Source organism: Lissotriton vulgaris, chromosome 11 (genome assembly GCF_964263255.1).
Source record: "Lissotriton vulgaris chromosome 11, aLisVul1.2, whole genome shotgun sequence".
NCBI classification, from domain to species: Eukaryota; Metazoa; Chordata; class Amphibia; order Caudata; family Salamandridae; genus Lissotriton; species Lissotriton vulgaris.
In genome coordinates, this window is record NC_141699.1 from 403,941,097 (window position 1) to 403,962,761 (window position 21,665).

At 47.3% G+C, this 21,665-nt stretch overlaps 1 protein-coding gene across 3 annotated transcripts in view; it reads right to left on the reverse strand.

Annotated features, from left to right (window-relative positions):
- The window catches only part of DBNL (drebrin like), a 150,905-nt gene that overhangs the window by 84,485 nt on the left and 44,755 nt on the right, over positions 1-21,665 (reverse strand). For all 3 annotated transcript variants that reach the window (XM_086943449.1, XM_086943448.1, XM_086943447.1), the window contains exons 4-7: positions 13,080-13,154; positions 12,041-12,187; positions 3,908-3,985; positions 1,699-1,850 (exon numbers count right to left, since the gene is read on the reverse strand). In XM_086943449.1, coding sequence (XP_086799575.1) covers positions 1,699-1,850; positions 3,908-3,985; positions 12,041-12,187; positions 13,080-13,154 — 452 coding nt within the window. The remainder of the gene's footprint in view (positions 1-1,698; positions 1,851-3,907; positions 3,986-12,040; positions 12,188-13,079; positions 13,155-21,665) is intronic.

The following is a 21,665-nucleotide window of genomic DNA, read 5'->3' on the forward strand; positions in this document are numbered from 1 at the left end:
ATGTTGAAGCATGGGGAGGGATGGGGCAGTGTTCGAAATGTTATTCAACAATAGGACTACCAGAGACTGTCATACAATAAGTGTTTATCCTCCTGAATATTGTTAATCATCCTGTATTGATTATGTATTATCCAATGTTTTAAACAAGAGATTACAAACACACTTCTGCCCACAACCTCAACACTTCCAAGCACCCTAAATTATCAAGATTCTAACCTAATAACAGAATGGTTCTCAGCAGCTTGCCTAAGATTTCATTCAAAAAAAATTCCCAGCACTAATTTTCATAATCATTTGGGTGGTGCGCAGTCGCCGAACCACTTGCCCACTACTATATAAGGCATCTATCAATTCTCTAAATACTGCAAGAGTTTTGGAAAACATCCGTACAGACTGGCAGTCAGGATTCAGGCCTCAATGAGCAATGGTGAATGCAGTTGGCAACATTTTAGAGGCTCACCTTACATACAGATGAAACAAAGTTTGATGCCTTACACTTTCTAATTCAGAGCCAGCTTAACTGACTCTAGGCTTTATTTGTGTGCCAGGAACGGAACTATGCGGGACCTCATCCTTTCTTGGCAATCTCGCTGAAAGAATAAAGCTAGATTCACCTCGTAAATCTAGAAAAAGGGTAACCACTGTCCTACTGCATGAATCGGCTATAGTACCTTTAATATTTACATGCTTTTGCACTTGATGTGAGCAAGAGCATTTAACGGAACCACATACTTTCTGATCAACTGTGTGAATATCATGGTTCACCCCGAGTTGGAGGACCGACTCGGGTACGACTGTAAATAGGTAAACATTAGATACTCTCTCAACTGCATATACCACTGGGTGGAGGAAAGCTTCCTATACTACAAAAGATACTAGAGGTGATACAAGAGGTGACAAGAAATACACCACAGGTTGCCCGGCCATTCTGCTTTTGCAATGCAATCCCCCCCTTGGTGTTCTATTTCATTAGAAAATGTGTTTCATCCCACGGGTAAGGACTGTTGGAGTGAGCTATTACCTTAGGAAGAGGACCCCCACTAATTAATTTGAACTACTGGACTCCTAATCACCGGGGAAGTTGAGGTTCGACAACAATAATATAGTATAATCATTCAGAAACTTTTTCGCATAGTTACTTTAAACTACTGCAATTTAAACAGTAAAATCCAAACACTGTAGCACAGACTCTCTGTATCCGCTAACCTCCAAGTTGATGAAAGATCATCTTTAGAAGATGTCTGAATTCTGTATCTAAAACAGAACATAGACCACGTTTGCAGCAACATTTTGAGTTTGAAACTACAGTCTAAACTCTGTTCGAGCTATTCCATCTCCAGTGAACTCTGTCAACAGAAGCAAAAGCTGGGGGTATCAAGATTCCCGCTCGTAATAAACCATTAATTTGGAATCTGAACAATTGTAAAAAATGTTAATGGTCAGGGACTATTGGCAAATGGGAGGGGGGGTGGGGGGGGGGACACACTTTACTACACAAGAAACAAGTTGAAAAATGTCAAAAGACACAAATCTGGTTGGTGGATGAAAACGTTTAGCAATGTTACTCCACTGTGTCCCAGCAGAATACAGGGCCAAGTCCAATATGCTCACCAAACACTGAGTGGCTCAGCCAAAGTATTGTAATCTGAGATTCTTAGCCTCCCACCCGCCCATCTCCAAGTCAAGCATGGGTCTTACGTCTGTGCATCGATCTGCGTTGCATGTGCCTTAAACCGTTGCTCACGTGCTTCAGCCTCTCGCTGCTCCCGCTCCTTTCGCTCCTGCTCCAATTTCCGCTGCTGCTCCTCCAACCTACGTTTTTCCTCCAGCTGCCTGTTTTCCTCCTCTTTCTATCAATGAAAATTGAAAGTGTGGTGAGGGCATGCCAAAGAAGAAGAGAATAGGACGATTAGAAGAATACAGAGTGGAAGACCATGGAAAGAGGAGAATAAATGGAGGGATGAAAATCATTACTGCGGGGGGACACTAAGAGGGTAAGATACCGGGAGGAGGGAAACCCTGCAGAGGGAAACAAGGCCATCAAAGAATGACTCTAAGGGAGACCTTACCACGAGGGACTCATGCTCAAAGAGATTGTACTGAGGATAAAGACCACAGAGGAAATATTCGGCCATGAGAATAAAGACCGAGTATAATCCCTGCCGTGAAATGACAGCCAATGGAGGAAGAATCAAAGACTCAATGGAAAGGTAGTACAATGACAGGAAGGTCAGCAGAGGAGACAGCAGTAAAGGCGAGGAGGGACTGATATAGAGTCCAACAGGCAGTACCATGAAGGGAACACTTAGTGGAAGTGTAATATTGCAATGGGTGAGAAGAATAGAGGAGAGACGTGAACGAAAGAAGAATACTGCAAGGGAAACATTGTCGCCAGAGGAAAGTAAGTGCCAGATGAGAAAGAACAGCTGAGCATAGAGTTCTCAGAGAGTAAAACCAGAACAGGAGAGAGAGGTCATGATAGGAAGATAGTGGTATGGTGCTGCGATCGGGGTTAAGAATGCTGTAAAACAACGACCTACGAGACAGTTAGAGCATGGTTAGGCCAGTATGGGGAGATGAGTTCTGTGAGACTGAAATAAAATGGGAGTGTGCCATGATGGAAATATTGGAGGTCTATGTAAGATGTGGAGAGTGCTAATGACGGAGAAGGTGTACCATGAAGGGTAGAGTGCGTGCCAGGAATCGCGGACCAGACAATGGTTGGGGAGCATCTAGAAATCCTTGAACCTCAAGGTCTACCAGGGTGGGTTAACACAGTTATTCACATCTAGCTGTAGATGGGCTCGGAAAATTGTCACTGGATACATAGCTTGTGACTTCTAGGGCCTGGTAGATTAGTGGCAATGGCATAGGATCTAGACAAGGCTTCTCCAACAAGTAGCTCAGGATCTACTAATAGCTTGCCAGCTACCTGCAAGTAGCTCTCAGGTGTGCAGCTCAGCCTACTAAATTAGATGTTTTTGCTTGGTTGAATTAATACATGTATACAAAAACTGAAAAGCGTGTATTCAAGACGAACATTTGTGCATTTTTAGAACTCATAGGCTGATGTTTGGAGACAAATGCTTGGATTTTCAAAATATATATATAAAGCAGATATTGCAGTGATAAATCATGCGGCATTGGGAAGACTAATTGCTAATATCATTATGTTGGTCCCACGGATATTGCAGCTAGGCCTGTTATTTATTACCCACATAGAGGCATTAAATTAGGGCTGGCATCTGTTCTTGATGAACTGAAGTGATCGCTGCTGGTAATCTTACATAGGGTACCCACTAATGCAATCCGGTCTGATGTGGTCACTATTACAACACTGAAAACGAAAGTTGATTGGGAGGATTTTCATTGAATTTAAGTAACTCTTATTACAGGAAAGGTTGGGAACCTCTGATCCAGATACGGTCATGTTAACAACTGGCTAAGCTAGCAAGAGAGGCACAGGATACCAATCTGAACGGCAAGCCAGCACATGTTTTTCCCTGAAGATTAATAAAGGAAACAGTGCCTGGCACCACTACAGCTTGATAATTCATGTATCTCGCACAGGAACCTCTATCGCTGTATGGTCCTGGGCACTGGCAGGGAGCACCTCTAGGATTGCATTAGCTCTGGGGATGATACAAGGATACACAGCATATCACACATACCACGAGATGACTGGAGAAATTAGCTCAGAGACAGAAAGCAGTTTGTTCTCACGGTCTCAGGTGTTTGCCACGGGGGAACAGAATCTTACCTCTTGGTCTTGCGTTTGGAAGAATGATACAGAATCTTACACCGACCTATGGCCCATAGAGTCAGAACATAGTTCACTGTAGGAAGTGTTAGGGTATAGATATACTGAAGCAGCATGTAGAATTGTCCACTGACAGGGTCATTTTACCTGAGCTTTGGCCCAAAATCCATCTTTGCCGATTTGCTTAATTTCAGACATTGCGTTGGTCTTCTGGTACACCGATCCCTGCAGGGGAAGATACAACTTTCAGTTGAAGTCTACACAGGTCTAAGACAGCAGACGAGGAGCATTCTGATGAAGCCAGACTAAGCATAACCCCACAGTAACATGGTCTTACCCCACACCACAGCCACATTTTTAAAAAGTCTGCATTCTCATTGACTTAATCCTCATTAATTCTGAGATATCAAACCACCTAATGTCTACATATACGAATAGACGTCTTCTGATTTGTATACCGCCTCACATCTCAATGGTTTTTCTTTCACTTAGTTTTCATATTTTCAAGATCCCATTTTTAGGTCAGGCTTGACAGCATAGATGTAACATGAAACATGAAAAAGAGCTTTCAGGAATACTACGAAGGGACTTTAGCTCTGCCCACATATTGGTAGACAGTATTACGTGCTTTGATTTGGCAGACATGCTGTGCTTGCGCAGAAAAAATGATTCCCCTCCACCAAGCTGTGATTAAATCGTTTATCTAGCTGCATGTGCCAGCAGCAGCATGTCTGCTTGAAGACTCATTGACATGCATTAAGCATCAGGCTTACAATGGGAAGAAGCTTGAACTCTCAAGAGCACGCACATGGAACAGTTAAAAGGGTCTTTAAAAAGGTATGACATTTATGGTGTCTGTCTAGTAGCAGCACAGGTCGACTTCTGTTTCTCTCATTCATTTTGAATATCAGAGTGCATTTGTGTGTTTGAGAGCAGTATGGGATGCCTGGGCTACAGTAACCCCAAACCATTTTCAAGTCTGCCTTGACAGCACAGATGTTGTAGGATCTTATGTGACAACAAAGAGCTTTCAGAATACTACTGAGAGAGAGGGTTAGGTCCACCCACACATTGGTTTACCTAGTAGGGGACTTGATTGCACTGAGGTTGTGTGCTTCCACTAAACAGAGTGCTTGTTTTGCACTTTTTTGGCTTGAGGCAAAGCTAAGACTCAAAAGAGAAGGAGTAGGTTGAATAAGGTGGCAAATCAATTATGTTGTGGAACAGGTGTAGGCCTGATGCATTTATTGTGAAAAGTAAATGCTAAAATCAATAGCCATTAAAAGGGTGGATTGTTATTACTTTGCATTAAAGCCCACAGACAGATATGTGGTTACATGGAGTTTCAAACATCCACGGACTACCATTGTAGGCATTTGGTGTTGGTTACCACTCCAAACAACCATAAAATAGAAGATTTGCACTGTGAGAATCCTTGGTAACCCTTCTTTGGAGAGATAGCATTTTGCTTTGCTACCTGCAATTTACTAAACATTTTAATGTTATGACTGCATGCTTGATGGTTGTTTTGTGGGAATGCTTAGACTGAGTACTGTAGGCCCAAGGTGGTCACGGTAACAAGCCAATTATTATAGGCCTGGGTGGTGTGCAGGGAAAGGTCATGCCAGGTGACATAGGTCTGTTTATTATGAAACATTATGAGAAAGGCAGTAGGTCATGCCTGTTTATTGTGACCACCATTTGTCAAAGATAATAGGCTCCTAGTAGGGTCTATAGACAAGTATATGGTTACATGCAATCTCAAAGCTGACCATAATAGGCAGGTGTTTTGGTTTTGATCGTCTGCTCTGACAAACCCTGGGAGTAGAAGATTTTCACTGTGATGATGTTAGTTACACCCTACTGAGAGGGGCTGTAAATTGTTTTGTCAAATACAATTCTATACATATTTATAATGTTTTTACTGTGTGCATGATGGTTGCCAGTGTATGCATTCTTCATTAGGCCCTGTGTTCGTTATAGTGTAAAGCCAATAGTAAAGGCTATAGGGCTCATCTGGTTCTAGTGAAGACAGTATGAGTGTGTTAAAGGCAATAGGCTTTTTAAGGTATTTGTTATTGCACTGTGTTAAAGCTCATAGGAAAGTATTTTGTAAGGGTGTGGTAAATTTGCGTAAACTGCTTTCGAGTAATCATACGCAATTTTAGGAAAATAACGCAAGATGCAAATCCTTCATTTAGTAAAAGATTGTACCACGAAATATGCTTTCATGTCAATTATTGACAAGAGGATGGCTTTTGTGCAGAAAAAAACCAAGCACACACACATAGCGGGCACAAACAGCAGCTGGTAGCATTTTGGTTGTTTGGGTTACTAATACATTATAATTCTGCACCGCACAGCAGCATAATTACGCAACAGGGCATATTTTTAAGAATATAGAGTACCACGTGTAAATCAAAAGTGCAAAAACGAAGAAAATTCCGCCTCCGCAATTTTAATTTCACTTGGGTCTAGTATTTTGTTACATGGATTCCAACAGATTACCGTAGTAGGCAAGGGTTTTGGTGACCTACCCAAACACAATTGGGTTAAACCTTATTAGACTCTATTATTACGGTTTTTATACTGTTTTGACAACAGTAATTTTCTGCATATGTGTAATTTTATTACTGTATGCTTTGTGGGAACGCTTATGACCAACACACTATGTCCGAGCTGGTTATGGTGAGAAGCTAATGACCAGGATATAGGCCTGATTACTAACAATAAAAAGTTACTATAAAGGTAGTAGACCGGACATATTGATATTGAAAAGCATACGTTAGTCAATAGGCATTTAAGGGTGGTTTGTTATTACCTTGTATTAAAGCTTATAGATAAGCATTTTGTTATATGAAATCTCACAGATTACCTTTGTAGGGAAGGGTGTTTGTTACCCTCCCTGACAAACTTGGGCGGTCAAATATTTCCATAGGAATAATTCTTGCTAGAATATCTTCAGAAGTCTAGCGGTCTTCCAGTATATTGTAATAAAACAAAATATACGGACCACCACGCAGCATTACGAGTGTCACAGGTAAGTTTATTATCCTTGTACAGGTTTTCTTTGGCACGACGCGTTTCGGGCAGAAACTGCCCTTGATCATATATATATATATATATATATATATATATATATATATACACACACAAACTAACACAAATATTTTACAATTATACTACAGTGTTCTCGGAAGAGCAAATGATTGTATGACTGCCCCGTATCCCAAGTGGCCACTTCCTCTAAGCTAGGCAATTATGTCCCCCACCTTAGGGGTGGAGTTGTCTGAGGTGGGCACACCTCCTATTCTTCTAGGTTTTCCCACCAAAAGTGGGGGTATAATCCAGGGGCTGCCATCTGCTGCTAGCAGCAGAGGCTGTGGGTCACATTACAATGGCAGCAGGCCTTTGAAGTTTCCCTCTCCGAGCACTGGCACATCCTGGGGGAGGAGGTGCGACCCCTCTGCCCAGGATGTGCATTATTTCTGGCCCCAGAGAGCAGGGGCGCTCTACCCAGGGGTACAGAAACAAGTCTGGTGTTGGTTGGCTACCTACAGCCGATCAGAGACCACACCAGGGCTGGTAGGTTTTCAGGGGGCACCTCTGAAGTGCCTTCTGAGTACATGGAACAAGAAGGAGGAACAAGAAGGAAGGAACAAGAAGTCCCACACTGGCATCAGTGTGGATTTGTTGCAAGGCGTAGTTTGCAGTGCTTAATTTGAGCCAGTGCTTTTCAGTGCTCGGCACCTGCACTTAATTGTCAGTACCGGGGCCTGTGACAGTCTGCCACAAGGCGGCGCTGTCTTGCTAATTTTGAGATGACGACAGCAACAGTTAATTATTACCTCAATATACATTTATAATGACTATTACCTGCCACCCAAGGCATTCTTACAGCTTTAGGGGCCTTAAATATTCCGAATTATCCCTCTTGTAGGAGTGTGAAAGTTGGTACTTGTGTTGGTACTGTCATTGGCAGGACTGGCAGGGGCAATGTGTGGCACAAGGTGCAGTGGCCTCCTGAGTATGTGCTTGAACTTCTTTAACGCTGGCATTTTAGTGAGTCAATGTCCCCGTGACCCTTCCAAGCCTCTAATTTTGCCTGATGCATAAGCAGAGACGGGATGATGACAAATACAAAAGCTATCACTGGTAGAGTATTAAAGGAATGAATAGTTGCAACAGAGGCAGGCAGAAAAGCGGCTTCTGTCACCAAGTTGTCAGGGACATGGGAGATGAAAACAAAAAAGAATATAATTTTCAGAAAGAAGCGGCAAGACAGTTTGAAACCTACATTGCCAACATCTAAAGCCAACACCACCACAAAAATATTGAAACATTTATGCAGACATTTTATTTCTCCATAATTTATATGTGCACTGAAAGAGAAGAAAATACTCCTTTTCTTGTCATAGCTCAAGAAACCTAAACTCCACTTAGCAAGGGGACATGGCTGCTTAGCTGGATCACCGCCTCTACCAGGATTCTAGTCAGTGGTCCCAATATCCATGGAGAAAGCCAATGCTAATGGAAGCTGTCCCTCTTGCAATTACAGTCCCATCTGAGTATTTCTCTGGATGACTGAAAGGCAGAAGGGAATGCAGTAACACTCCACTTAGCAAGGGGACATGGCTGCTTAGCTGGATCACCGCCTCTACCAGGATTCTAGTCAGTGGTCCCAATATCCATGGAGAAAGCCAATGCTAATGGAAGCTGTCCCTCTTGCAATTACAGTCCCATCTGAGTATTTCTCTGGATGACTGAAAGGCAGAAGGGAATGCAGTAACACTCCACATATATGCCTATGTTCACACTTGCCATCCAGCATTGCTTGTTAGCAGTGCTTGTTGTCTGCATGCATTAGCACACGGTTGGCCCTATTGGTTTTGCCAATGCTTATATGTAAGTGAACCCATCTGGCCAGTCAAGACCATGCAACCTTTTTCATCTTCACAGTACTGAGGCAACGCTTTTGCTGTGATTTGCAGAGTGCAAGGAAACCACATTCAATCATTTCGGTAACACTGTTATACATACAAAAGAGCCAATCTTTCATTTATGCATGTGAAAATGCAGTGCCTTTCATGCAGCCATGTTTGTAGAGAATTACAAAATGGGCTCAGTTGATCTCCTCAGAGATATACTTGTCTTCTAAAATTATAGGCAAACGGATCACATAATTAATAGCCCCTGTATTAGTATGGCTATACTGGTCTGCCATGGAAGTCCTCCATTAGTTAATATATTAATAAATGCATCCTATACCGGTCTTTTATAGACCATAATTCAGCATTCAACCTAGTGCTTAGTTTGAGTCAATGGTTTCCGGTGCTCAGCATCAGCACTTAATCATCAACACCTTCGTTTGAGCACCAGTTAAGGACACATTAATATTTGGTGGGCACAGGGAGATTAGGTGATTCGTCCAGAATCACAGGATGTTGAGCTGACGCATAGGCTCGAACCTGGTTCCCCAGTCTGAAGTCGGCAGCTGTGGTCATTGGGCCACACCCCCTCCCCACTGGTACGGTTTGTAGGTTCTGCGTTAGGCAGCCTGTTAGGCAGCACGTTAGGAAGCACCAACAGGAGAAATGAGCTGGTCGAAGCTGCCTCCCGACTAGAGCCCCGGCACTGCTTTTTTTTTTTACAAATTAACCACTGGTAGTTTGGTACCGAACACTCCTGTGTTCAGTGAAGCCATCATGGTGCAGTGGAACCAAAGTTTTCGAGTTTTCAGTCCATGGCTTCCCTGGCACTTACAATATTAAGGAATGGAACCTCATGTTGTAGGGGCATATCTACTCATGCAGACATGCCCTCACTTGTAGTACAGTGCACTACACTTTAGAGCTGTAAGGCTTGCTAGAAGGGTGACTTACCTTTACCTTAAGGTAGTGCTGGTCTGGTGGCATGGCACCCAGTGAGGGTGGTCCCAGGGAATCCTCTTCAGCTCCCAGGCCTTAGGGAGCCAGGGTACCATTTACTAGGGACTTACAGGGGTAGACATACGAATGGTGGATATGTTTTAGAGGGGCAGCTTTGGCAAAGGGGACCTGGTTGGCAGGGACCCTGTGCACTACCATTGAAACCACAACAAATTCAGGAAAAACGTGGGGGCTAACCCTGCAAAAAGAGGCACTACCTACCAATAATTCGACTTTGCAACTTGCTTCCCCTCATGAAAATCTCCTGTTTCATTAATGTGGGTGAGGGATGAGGCAGTTTTTGGCCCCGAGAATGTAAGGATGGAAGCCTTATACAGAGTTGAATGCATAATCTGCACTTCCAAAGACATCCCACTGCCATTCACAAGTTGCATGTAGTGCAATGGTGTCAGCAAACTCTTTGCAAATGGATCACTCCAGGCTGGTCAGGTGTCAATAACCTGTCAATGTTTTTCAATGTCAATTGTGTTAAAGCGATATCGCAAATCCCTGAGACTCATAATGAGAAGTGGGACACCCCTATCATGCACCTCAAATAAGGCACATTGTAAGACAGAAAGTCTTTTCCAACTGGCAAAGTACTTTTAGTACATCACGACTTGTGATTTTGCCATTGTAAAGTCTGCAAATTTGCGAACTGCAGTCTTTACCACCGAAAAAGCACTTCGTAAGTCTGACCTTTGCTAGCATCTAATACTACAACATTAAGTCTCAACCTCCAGAAACATCCTAAATGTCTATCTCCCATCACTGACCACTACAAATCTCATTCTATAGTTGCGCCTTTGTGAGAGAGATTGAGAGGACACACACTCATGCCTCACCGGGACTGAACTGGTCCTTTACTTACTTCGCTTATGATTGCACGTTTAATTGGTTCTGCTACTTTGGTTGAAACTGGACTATGTCCGGCGTCTCTACATTGACAATCCTATTATAGGCTGCTATTTTTCAGCTGCGTACACTTCGATCCAAGATTCGTGTTACCCTGCCGGGTTGGAATTATCACCGGATGTGGGCTTTCCAAAATTTTGTGAATCAGCCATTGAGCCCTGAAGAGTTGTAGAGCACTCTTTTCTACAATGAAACACGTGTCGGCTGGCTGTTTTGTAAACTGTATCGGATGCACGATTAAAAGACAAGATTAAGAACAAAGACTCCATCGTTGGATTGTCCTATTTTTGCTCTAACAAATTATTTATCTATTTGAGGATTTACTGTTTGTGGTGTGCACAGGACTATTACGAAATCATATCATTAACATGCTCCTTTCTTAATTGTACAACACTTCATAGAAAACACCTAATACAACTTCAGAGCAGTACATACCACTCCATATCTCAGTTTAATCACAACTTTGTAGAAATTCACATCCATGCCTTCTCTACTCCATACCTGAACGTTCTTTCCATGTTATACCATTTCAACCCTAAGTTGTCTGGAATCCTTCCATCCCAATGCTATACCTCTCTATAACTTGCCTCGATCAACATTAAACTACTTTCAGCTAACTTTACTACTCTATACAGGCTTGTTACAGAACTTTAGATTTAGCTTCTCTCCTGATTGTACAGCTTAATACTTGCCCCCTTTTCTCTGTATGATAGCACCACCACTTCCCACCCAACTCCTCTACCATTTGTGCATTTATATCACACTATTACAGCTCCTCTCTCAGTAATACATAACTTGTATTGTGCAACATCCCAGGAAGACATAACCACCATATACATAAATTATGTTCCTCTATATATAAAATCGCTTCATATTACACACCTATTTTTAATATATATTTGTAAAGTTATATAGTACGCTCATCCCCTATGAGGGTATCCAAGTGCTGTCCATGGGCACGGGAGATTAAGGGATTTGCCTAGAATCACAGGATGTTGAGCCGATGCAGACTTGAACCCAGATCCTCATCTCCCAAGTCGGTGCCACATCCTCTCCCCTTTTTAATACCCATTTTTAAATCTAATTAAGGAAAGGTTGTGCTCTAGTATGATGGTGTAAAACCATTTTAAACATCGTGGTCAACTTTACCAAGAACAAAGAAAGTGACATAGTATGTGAGCTTTTAAAACTGTATCCATAACAAACTACCTGCGTAAACTAGAAATAATTACTCCAGTAGTATATATCATACCAATTTTTCAATCCGATATAAAATATCATAACCTAATGAAAACATGTTGGCAGCAGCGATTAAAATATTATTGTATAGCTAGCTCCTAACTGATCACGAAGGAGGGTCAAGAATAGGACCCCTGTGTCAGAGAAAAGCGGTCTGTAACCTGATCCAGACTGATGAACCAAGTGCTTGAGTACTTACCACTGGCCCTTGGGGACCCGCATCACTGAATTTGTGTGACTCCTTGTGAAAGTTGTAGTTGGCACCAGAAGCTTTGCCGACCTTGTCCATGATGGTTTCGGGTTCGACATCCTCATCTGCTCGGGCATTGATGGTCACATGTGCTCCCTATGATGGGGTGAAAGCAAAGGTGGGAAGGAATCAGGAGACTGGCACTGGGGGTGACTGTCTTTTTGCAGCACAATTTGCATGGGTGGAGGTGAATTATAGAAAAGGTATGTATAAGTGTAGGCCATGTCTGACACCTGACTACCTAGGACCTTCATCAAAAACAATGATCCCAGTATTTGGTTAACCCAATGGTAATTGGGAAAATTCCTCACAACCACCTCATGAACATTATGCCACTCTATGGCCGTGCTAGCACGAACCCCAAGGACTGAAGAGGAATGATGTACGACACCCCCAATCCCTCCTTGTCCCTTAGATAATCTTCCCCTTTCAATCCTCCAACCCCCGATAACGGACCGTGGTGCAAGAAACTGGCGCTAGTGAGCGGAGGGCAACAGTGGGCAAAGAGAGAAAGTGGAGTTAGGGGAAGGAGCTGGCAAAGTGAAACACTGGCACCCGTGTTGATAATTTCAGGTACAAGTACTCAAACAATTCTAGTAGCTTCTATAAGTCCCAATCATGACAAAAATTATTTAACAGTCCAGAGACAGTTTTAATCAAACAAACAGGAATACTAAGAAGAAATGGAAGAGATGGTGATGGATGCTTTATGTCCTGTAACTTCTCACATACTTCTGGCCATCTGCTACACTGGGATGTTCCATCATCAAACACTACCATCCAGACATTATACAAAGGGATAAATAAGAGTGGACAAGGAAATAGTTCTTTACAGAAATATCTTCTCCCTTTATCCATACAGGCCGCCAGTTCCTGACAATGGCAAAGATATATAACAAAAGCCACATCCTCAGAATTATAGCAAGGCCTACTTTCGACTGGTTCGGTGTAAAAAAAAAAAAAAAAAAATGGAGAACATCGGTCTTACCTTCAAGAAGTTTGCAATAGTGCTGACATGATTGGCACAGATTCCTTTCCGGGCATCTTTCACCCCTTCTCCCGTCTGAAAAACCAAAATCTTCACATTAGACAAATATGCCATTGACTTCAAACACTTCAGTGGACTCTAATCACATGTTACAACTCGCATACTCTTCGTGGCGTTTCATTCACGTCCACACCTACAGCTTCCGATGCGTCAGATTCTAAACTCATTCTTATAATACAGGAATCATTCATAATGTACAGCAGTCTTCTCTGCCCATTCTACTAGGGCTGTTCTCCAAAATGTCTGGACATGGCAGCTTTTAAGGCTAATATCGGATATCTTAGCACTGGAGAGAAAACATTCTTTAAAGACTGAATAAAAGTGAGGAGCCCCTGGGTAACATGCTGCTGGAATTGTGATCACTTTTTATAGAACAGCTGCAGGGAATGAACTAATTATGCGGTTTCAATCATAAATTTTTTGTTAATACATGTTTGACATCTGTTTGAAAGAGGAGTCATTCTATTGGCGGATAGATAATATGTGTTAAAACATCTAGTTTATTGCCCACAAGGGTGAACACCATAAAAGGTGTAATTTTAAAGAATTTCCTTGTATGTGCTCTTTTGGCTCCCATCTTCTTGCTCTTGCTTGCTTAAACATGTAATGTCTGTATTGGATAATATTCAATTAAATCAAAATTAAAAGGTTTTAAGATTGCCAAGCTCAGGTTTTTAGATTACAAAGCTCTTTTTTTATTGATCCTCAACATACCCAGGTCCTTGTTTCAGCTATGATGATATTTGTTGGCAGGACTTGGGTTATGGGGTAGGAGGGGTCACTCCATCTTAAGAGCTAGTTTGGTTTGGCATAGGACCGGCTCATACAGTTGGAAGTCTTTGACCCGGACAATACATATTAGTGGCGATTATTAAAACAATGAAGTGCATCCTAGGGGTTGTGTTCTCAATCTATGCAGTGCCATTTGAAAGCCACTGTGCAGACATACCCAAGAAAGGGGTGGTTTGGTGCTTCACTGCCTGCTGATATCCTGTAAATAGGTTTACAGTTGATTTTCTTGCTTTTACAAATGTATTAGTTGTTTCCCATTCAATTTCCTCCAGTTGCTCATATAAATCCAAGGTTCATTTTTAACAAATCCATCATTTAGTCACTTGTACGTAAATATCAGGTTTCCTGGTCCCCTGTTATTTTTATTTTAAATTATTTCTGTTAGGGGGCGTGGCCAAGATGGCGGGGTGAGCGGACGCTTCCTCCCGTAGCTCCTCCGGCCCGGCTCAGCTCGAGCCCCGTTTTCTGCGCTTCTCTCCCCCCGCAGCTGCCCAGCGGGTGAGAGGAATGTGCCGGAGTTCCTGGTGCACACATTGATACCACTTTGACTCTCATCGCCCCGGAGGAAGCACTTCGAAAGTTTGTTCAAAGATCGAAGCACGGAGGAGAGCCTAGGGGGCGGAGCGAACTGCAGTGCTGTCCAGGCGCCTCGGCTGGGCCTGGTGCTGAAAGCTGGCGATCCCGAGGGATCGGACCCGCCGCGCTCCGAGGAATAACAGAGCCTTCCATCCGGTGTCTAGGTGGCCGGTGTCGCCGAGGCACAGCGGACTTTGGACCTGAGTTGGCGCTGTGGCCCTTCGCTAATGACGATGGTGCACGGTGTGGTGCGGACCCCGGATCTGGGGGTGAAGGCCGGAGGCATCCACACGACGGCCGGCCTGTACGGGCCCTCCGGTGAACTTGTGGGACATTGGCTGCGGACTTTCTTTGATTGCTGTGCCCCGGGTGCCGCCGGTGGTCTTGCCAGCCCAGGCCGCTCTCCCTGGCCCCGCCCTGCCGCCATCTTGCCCCTGATGAGCTGGCGTTGGCGACCTCCACCCGTGCCTCTGGCGGGCGGGTGCTTACTTTCGCCTCGGCTTCCGAACTAACTTCCCGAGGGGTGCACTGCGGAGAGACCCTAACTTTGGCCCCCGGTCGCCACCCTGGTCGGGTGCCGCGACTGGCTCGGCCCGGACCGCCATTTTGTCGCTTGTGACGCAGCTCCCCTGCTTTCGGTGCGGTCTCCGCATCTGGTGCCCACGGACGACTGGGCGCCTCTGCGGCGGCCGGACTTAAGCCTTGCCCACTGCAGCGGCCACGATGACTGGAAGAGGAGGCTCGAGGAAGGGGGACCGCACCCTGCCGGACATGCTCGGCAGGGCCCAGCAGCTGCGGGACAGAACGCAACCGTCGCCGGGACCCTCCCGGGCCTCGGCAGACGCAACTGGAGGCGAACCGCCGGTAACGAGGTCCTTTATGGAGGAATTATTTAGCTCCCTCAAGGAAGACTTCCAGACATTAAAGAAGGAAGTGGCCAGCGAGGTCCGCGAAGTGCGCAGGGAGGTAGAGGGCCTTGGCGAGCGAGTTGACACAGTGGAAACAGCGGGCCAGCGCCGAGATGAAGAGATAGTCCATCTTCAGCAAGACGTTCTCCGCCTCCGGGAGCAATGTGTCGAGCTCCAGGCCCACTCCGAGGACCTCGAGAACCGGTCTAGACGGAACAACATCCGGGTGCGGGGTGTCCCGTCCGCAGACGAGGGGACCGATTTGGTGGCCTATCTACAGGACTTGTTCCGTGAGATCTTGGGGGAAGATACAGATTTCCCGATCCGCATCGACAGAGCGCATAGAGTGGGCCGACAGCGCCAGTCATCGGCGCCCCCCCCCGGACATTTTGGCGTTCTTGCCCGACTTTCCTTTGAAGGAGCGCATCATGGCAGAGGCCCGAAGGAAGCAGCCTTTAACTTTCAGGGAGCGGCCTGTGGCACTCTACCAGGATCTGTCCGCCATTACGCTGCAGAAGCGCAGGTCCTTCAGGATTGCTACTGACTTTCTGCGTGAACACGAGACGCCCTACTCCTGGGGACACCCCTTCCGTTTGATCTTTAGATGGAACGGAGCGCTACACCAGCTGCGCTCCCTGCAAGACATTTGCGGAGTATTGGGACTCACGGCCACGGAGGAGGACGGAGCAACGCCGACATGGAGGCGCCCAGAGAGACGGAGTCGACGGAGATCGACGAGGCGACAATCACCGGCGAGTGCGAGTCGCCCTGATTCCCCCACCATCAGGGCGGATATGGCGGAAGCTCTGAGAACGGCGGCCAGGACCTTGCCTGACTCCAATGGCGTGGCCTTGACGGCCTAACTTCACTCCGGGGGGAGAGATTCTTAGCCTCTACGATGCTGGGTTGGGGCCGGGAGTTGGGAGGGAGCGGTTGGAGGTGAGTGGCTGAACGTCCACTTGGTTGGTTTCTGCGGCCTTGCCCGTCCGGGCTTGACTGAGACAATGGGGTGTTCCTATTTGTTTTTGGTTTTGGCTAGTTGCCAAGGGTTTGTTTTGGGAGGGTGTAAGAGTGGTTTTGTTGTTGGGGGGGTCCCGTCCGATGTTGCCCATGCACACGCTCGGCCTGTCTTGGCCTTTCCCGCGCGCTTGCCCCATGCGCCCCCTCCGCTGATCCCTTGCTTGCTACATAGCGCTTCTGTTCCCCGGGTGGGATGCCATCCTTAAAGATAGTGACCCTTAACGTGAAGGGTCTGAATAACCCTGTGAAACGCAGAGCGATCCTATCCCTGTTGGAGGGGACGCAAGCGGACATATGCCTTCTGCAGGAGACTCACCTGCTACCCAAGGATTGCCATAGGCTGCGCTCTGCCAAGTTCCCCATCCAATTTTTCTCCTCAGCAGCGACCAAGACTGCAGGCGTAGCCATTCTTTTAGCTAGCTCCTTCAGGGGCGAGGTGCTGTATAAATATGCCGAACAAAAGGGGAGGCTTCTAGCATACCGCATGCGACTTGGGGGAATTGCTTTCACGGTTGGCTCCGTTTATAGCCCGAACGATCACCAGGATCGCTTCCTGGATTCAGTGTTGGTAGACGTCACTGCCTCGCCCGATCGCCATGTTGTCCTGGGGGGAGACCTGAACGTCGTCTTCGACTCGGCTATGGACAGGTCTGCACAACGCTCCCCACAGACGGGGGAACTTTCCCGCGGGGTGCAAGACCGGATTGCAGAGATGGATTTGCACGACCTTTGGCGCGCTATGCACCCCACCGATAGGGACTATTCCTATTTCTCCCATGCGCACCGCACTTACTCGCGGTTGGACTACCTCCTGGTAAGTGGCCCACTACGCACAGCCGCCATGGCGGCAGACATCGGGGTCCTGTCCCTGTCCGATCATGCGCCGGTTTCCGGCGTTTTCGCATGGCCAGCGGCCTCCCCCTCTCGAGGGTCGTGGCGGCTTTGTGATACTCTTCTACATAAGAAGTCTGTTGTGAAGCGCGTGGGGGAGGTCATTCAGGATTATTTGGTCCACAATGGCAACTCCGACACGTCTCAAGCGACGCAGTGGGCGGCCTTGAAGGCGGTCCTCAGGGGGGAATTTATCTCCATCTCCTCGGCCGAGAATAGGGAGCGGCAGCGTAAGAGGGACGAACTGACTGCGCAGGTCAGGGAACTTGAGCAGGTTCACCGCCGCACGGGGGCTCTCGAGTTTGGAGGCAGCTGAAAGCGGCGAGGAAACTCCTGTCTGCACTAGACCTAGATCGGGCGGAATATGCCGCTTTGCGCCTGAAGCATGCCTTTTACACGGGGGGGGGGACAGGTGTAGTAAGCTCTTGGCCCATCGGCTCAGGGCTGCACAGCAACGCAATGTGGTGAAGGAACTAGTGGGTGCAGACGGGGTTACTGTTTCTGGTGACGCGGAGGTGGCGGACTCCTTTCGTAGCTTCTACGAAGCATTATATGCCGCGGAGCCCTCCTCGCCGCGGGACGCCGAGGACTATTTGGAGTCAGTGGCCCTCCCGGTGCTAGAGCCCGCCCAGGCGGACCACCTAGAGAGGGACATCCATGTGGAGGAAGTCATCTCCGCTATAGCGCGACTGAAGCACGGTAAGGCCCCGGGCCCGGATGGTTACACGGCCTTGTTCTATAAGACCTTCTGCTCCGCTGTGGCACCAATCCTGACTCGCCTGTACAACTCCTTCTCCGAACCAGGCGCTATCCCGCCGGACCTTCTTAGCGCGACTGTGTCGGTCATTCCGAAACCCGGGAAGGATCGGACCTTGTGTGGTTCGTATACGCCTATTTCACTCTTGAATGTTGACCTTAAGCTCTATACGGGGATTCTAGCGTCCAGGCTCGGACTACACCTACCGGGCCTGGTGGAGGCGGACCAAGCTGGCTTTGTACCCGGTAGACAGACAGTTGACAACACCAAGAGAGTGACGCACATACTAGAAAAGGCCTCACGCGTTCCGGGGGAGCGGATGTTGCTGTCGGTTGATGCGGAGAAGGCCTTTGATAGAGTTCATTGGCCGTACCTTGAGCTGGTTCTCAGGAAACTGGGAATCGGCGAGAAGTTCCGCACCATGGTCTTCAATTGTTATAAAAGACCATCAGCGTCGGTACGCGTCAATGGGTACAGCTCTGGTAGTTTTGTCATCGAGCGCGGTACGAGACAAGGCTGCCCCCTCTCGCCGCTTTTGTTCGCCCTCTACATGGAGCCGTTTGCCCAGAGGATTCGCGATAATCCTGACGCTATTGGGGTTAAGATGGGTCAATATGTCCATACTGTCAGCTTTTACGCGGACGATGTCCTGCTGACCCTGGACGACCCCAGGAGGTCACTCCCTGCTTGCATCCAGGAACTGGACGCCTTTGCACGTGTGGCCGGCTTTAAAATGAATATGGCCAAGTCGGCAGCACTGGACGTGTCGCTAGCCGCGGACACCAGGAGAGACCTTCAGCGTCTTTTCCCCATGCAGTGGTCCTAGTCTACGGTGCCATACCTGGGGATCCTGCTAGCGCCCTCGCTGCCTGAAATGGTTACAGCTAACTACTCTTCCCTTAGCAGGAAGATAAAAGAGGAACTCGGCCGATGGAGCAAGGGCCTGCTTTCGTGGCTAGGCCGTATCGCAGCGGTGAAGATGACGGTGCTGCCCCAGATCCTATACCTCTTTCGCGCTCTACCTCTCCAGCCCCCTGTGGGTTGGATACAGCAAGCGCAGGCTGACATCTCCCGTTTCGTTTGGCAAGGCCGCAGGCCACGGATGAAGAGGGTTCTCTCCACGCTCGCTCCGGAGGCGGGGGGTCTTGGTATCCCGGATCTCCGGAAGTACTTTCAGGCGGCGCAACTCCGATATTTGGTTGAGTGGAGCAGGTGGGAATCTGACAAACACTGGCTCTTTCAGGATCAGGCGGTGGCGGGCCGTACCCTTCAAGAGGTTCCATTCCTGCGCCGCGCGCATCGCCCGGCCAACCTTTACGCCTCTTTTGTTACCCGGGTCCCCCTGCGGGTGTGGGATGCGGTCTGCGAGCCCCGTGAATTAACTACCTTCCCCTCACCGTTCACGCCCATAGTTGGTAACCCGGACTTTACCCCGGGCTTAGAGCCGGGAGCTTTTTCCCACTGGGTGAGCGCAGGCTGCAGGGCACTTTTCCAGATTTACGGGCCGGAGGGCGTGATTCCTTTCCAACAACTCCGACAGGAATTTGGCCTGACGGAGATGGACAGATTGCGCTACATGCAGGTCCGACACTGGGCTCTCCAACCCCAAGTGCGTGACGTCGCAGCCCGTCAAATCACACCTTATGAGCGGTGGCTGGTGACCCGGGCCTCGGACGCCAAGCTCATTACCGATCTGTATAAATTCCTCCAACCCACGACGTTTCACTATCATAACCCGGGGAGGGAGCGCTGGCACAGAGAATTGGGCAGGACACTAAGCCACAAGGAGTGGGACAGGATCGCATATCGGGCAAGGCATTCTGCATACCACACTGGGCTTACGGAGACCTTTACTAAGGTGTCCACTTATTGGTATTACACCCCGGAGAGGCTATATGAAATGCACAAACACACCGACAAGGGATGTTGGCGGGGTTGCGGACAGGAGGGTACCCTATCGCACATTCTTTGGGCTTGCCCGGTGCTGACTGCTTATTGGAAGGAGGTCTTGGATGAGGTAGATAGACATTTCGAGATTGAGCTGCCGCGCTTCCCAGCGTATGTTTTGTTGGGCCTTCCCAATGACCTAATGTACCCGCTGAAGTCCCGCAGGGGTAGACAGATTGCTATTGCGCTAGGCTCAGCGGTCCAGAATATCCTTGTCCACTGGCGCACCTCCACCGTCCCCTCCATTACTGGTTGGCTACATAGACTCTGGCAGGTATTGGGTATGGAGAAGATGTCGCTTACAGTGGCTGGGAATGTAGATCAGTTCGAGGAGCTATGGCAACCCTTCCTGGCACAACTGTCCACGGAATTCCGGGAACTCACCTGCCCGAGGTACCTTCGCCTTCTTAGGTTAACGCCACCGGCGGCCCCGGCGGATTAGGACGAATAGAGAATGGGGGATTAGGGGATGGGGGTACGCTGTTTGGGGCGGGTTATTCTGCTACGGGCCATTGGACGGGGGAGTTGGGGTATTGTTTCCTTTCTCTTTTTTTCTTTTCTGGGGAAGGGGGGCGTGGAGGGACTGAGTTGTGTTTTGTTGGATCGCTGTAAGCTACTCGCGCTCAGCTTTGGGTGGGGGGTTAGGGACCATGAGAGGGTTATGTGCACTGCCTTATTGCCTTACAATTGATGTCTTCCCCTCCTGGACCACCGACCTCCCTTTTGACCAGAACTGCTGACACACGCTTCTTTTTCTTTTCACTGTATTGTATGTACCCTTGACCTCCTACTCCCCTTCCCCATGTTCCTTTTGTTTCAATAAAAATGCTTTAAACCTAAATTATTTCTGTTAGCTGTTTTTCAATTCAACTCTTTTTCGCCTCACCTGCTCATGTGGTGGCTGGACCACGCAGCTTTCACACATTCTGTTATCTGGTACATGGTAGGCGCTGTGCCGCTGCAATAATTAGGTGCCCCCAAGACGAACCAGATGACAACCAGTCTAGACGAATGGGACCTTCGACCACATAGGATGCCAGACACTGGACTTCAATTCTATACATGGTAAGTGACTTCTAGCAAAGAACAAAATTCCCTTACTCTCCACCAGGCAGAGTCCTGCCCCGGAATGAGTACAGAAAGGATGTTCCACACTGCGCTGGATGATCAGCAGAAGAAAGGAAGTGGAGACGGGTAGTATCAAGTCCTCCAGCAACATCATCATCTTCTCCTCCAATACTTTTCAGAGGATGGAATTGGAAGCACAGCATTCTCTTGAATTTAATCTCTTCTCTCCTCTCGTAATAAACATTTTTTTCAAATCTCATGCTGTGTGTCAATTAGTGAGTCTCTTGTCTTTCTGTTCCATGCTTCTCTCTTACAGAGTGAATTTCGTTATGTGCACAGATGACAGCCACTGCCTCAGAGAGTCGCAATTATGGCCTTTAGATCATACTAGATGCCAACAGCAAGCATGTAATCACAGAGCAATCTGGCATGCAAGCCCTACTATCTCCACATACTGCTCCTGGACTGGTTCCTTAATACCATGCCAGGAGAAACAAACAACCTACAGAGCAAGCACATTAACCATTCTCCTAGCAGAGTAGAGAAAAAATGAGGGGGCGAACAGCT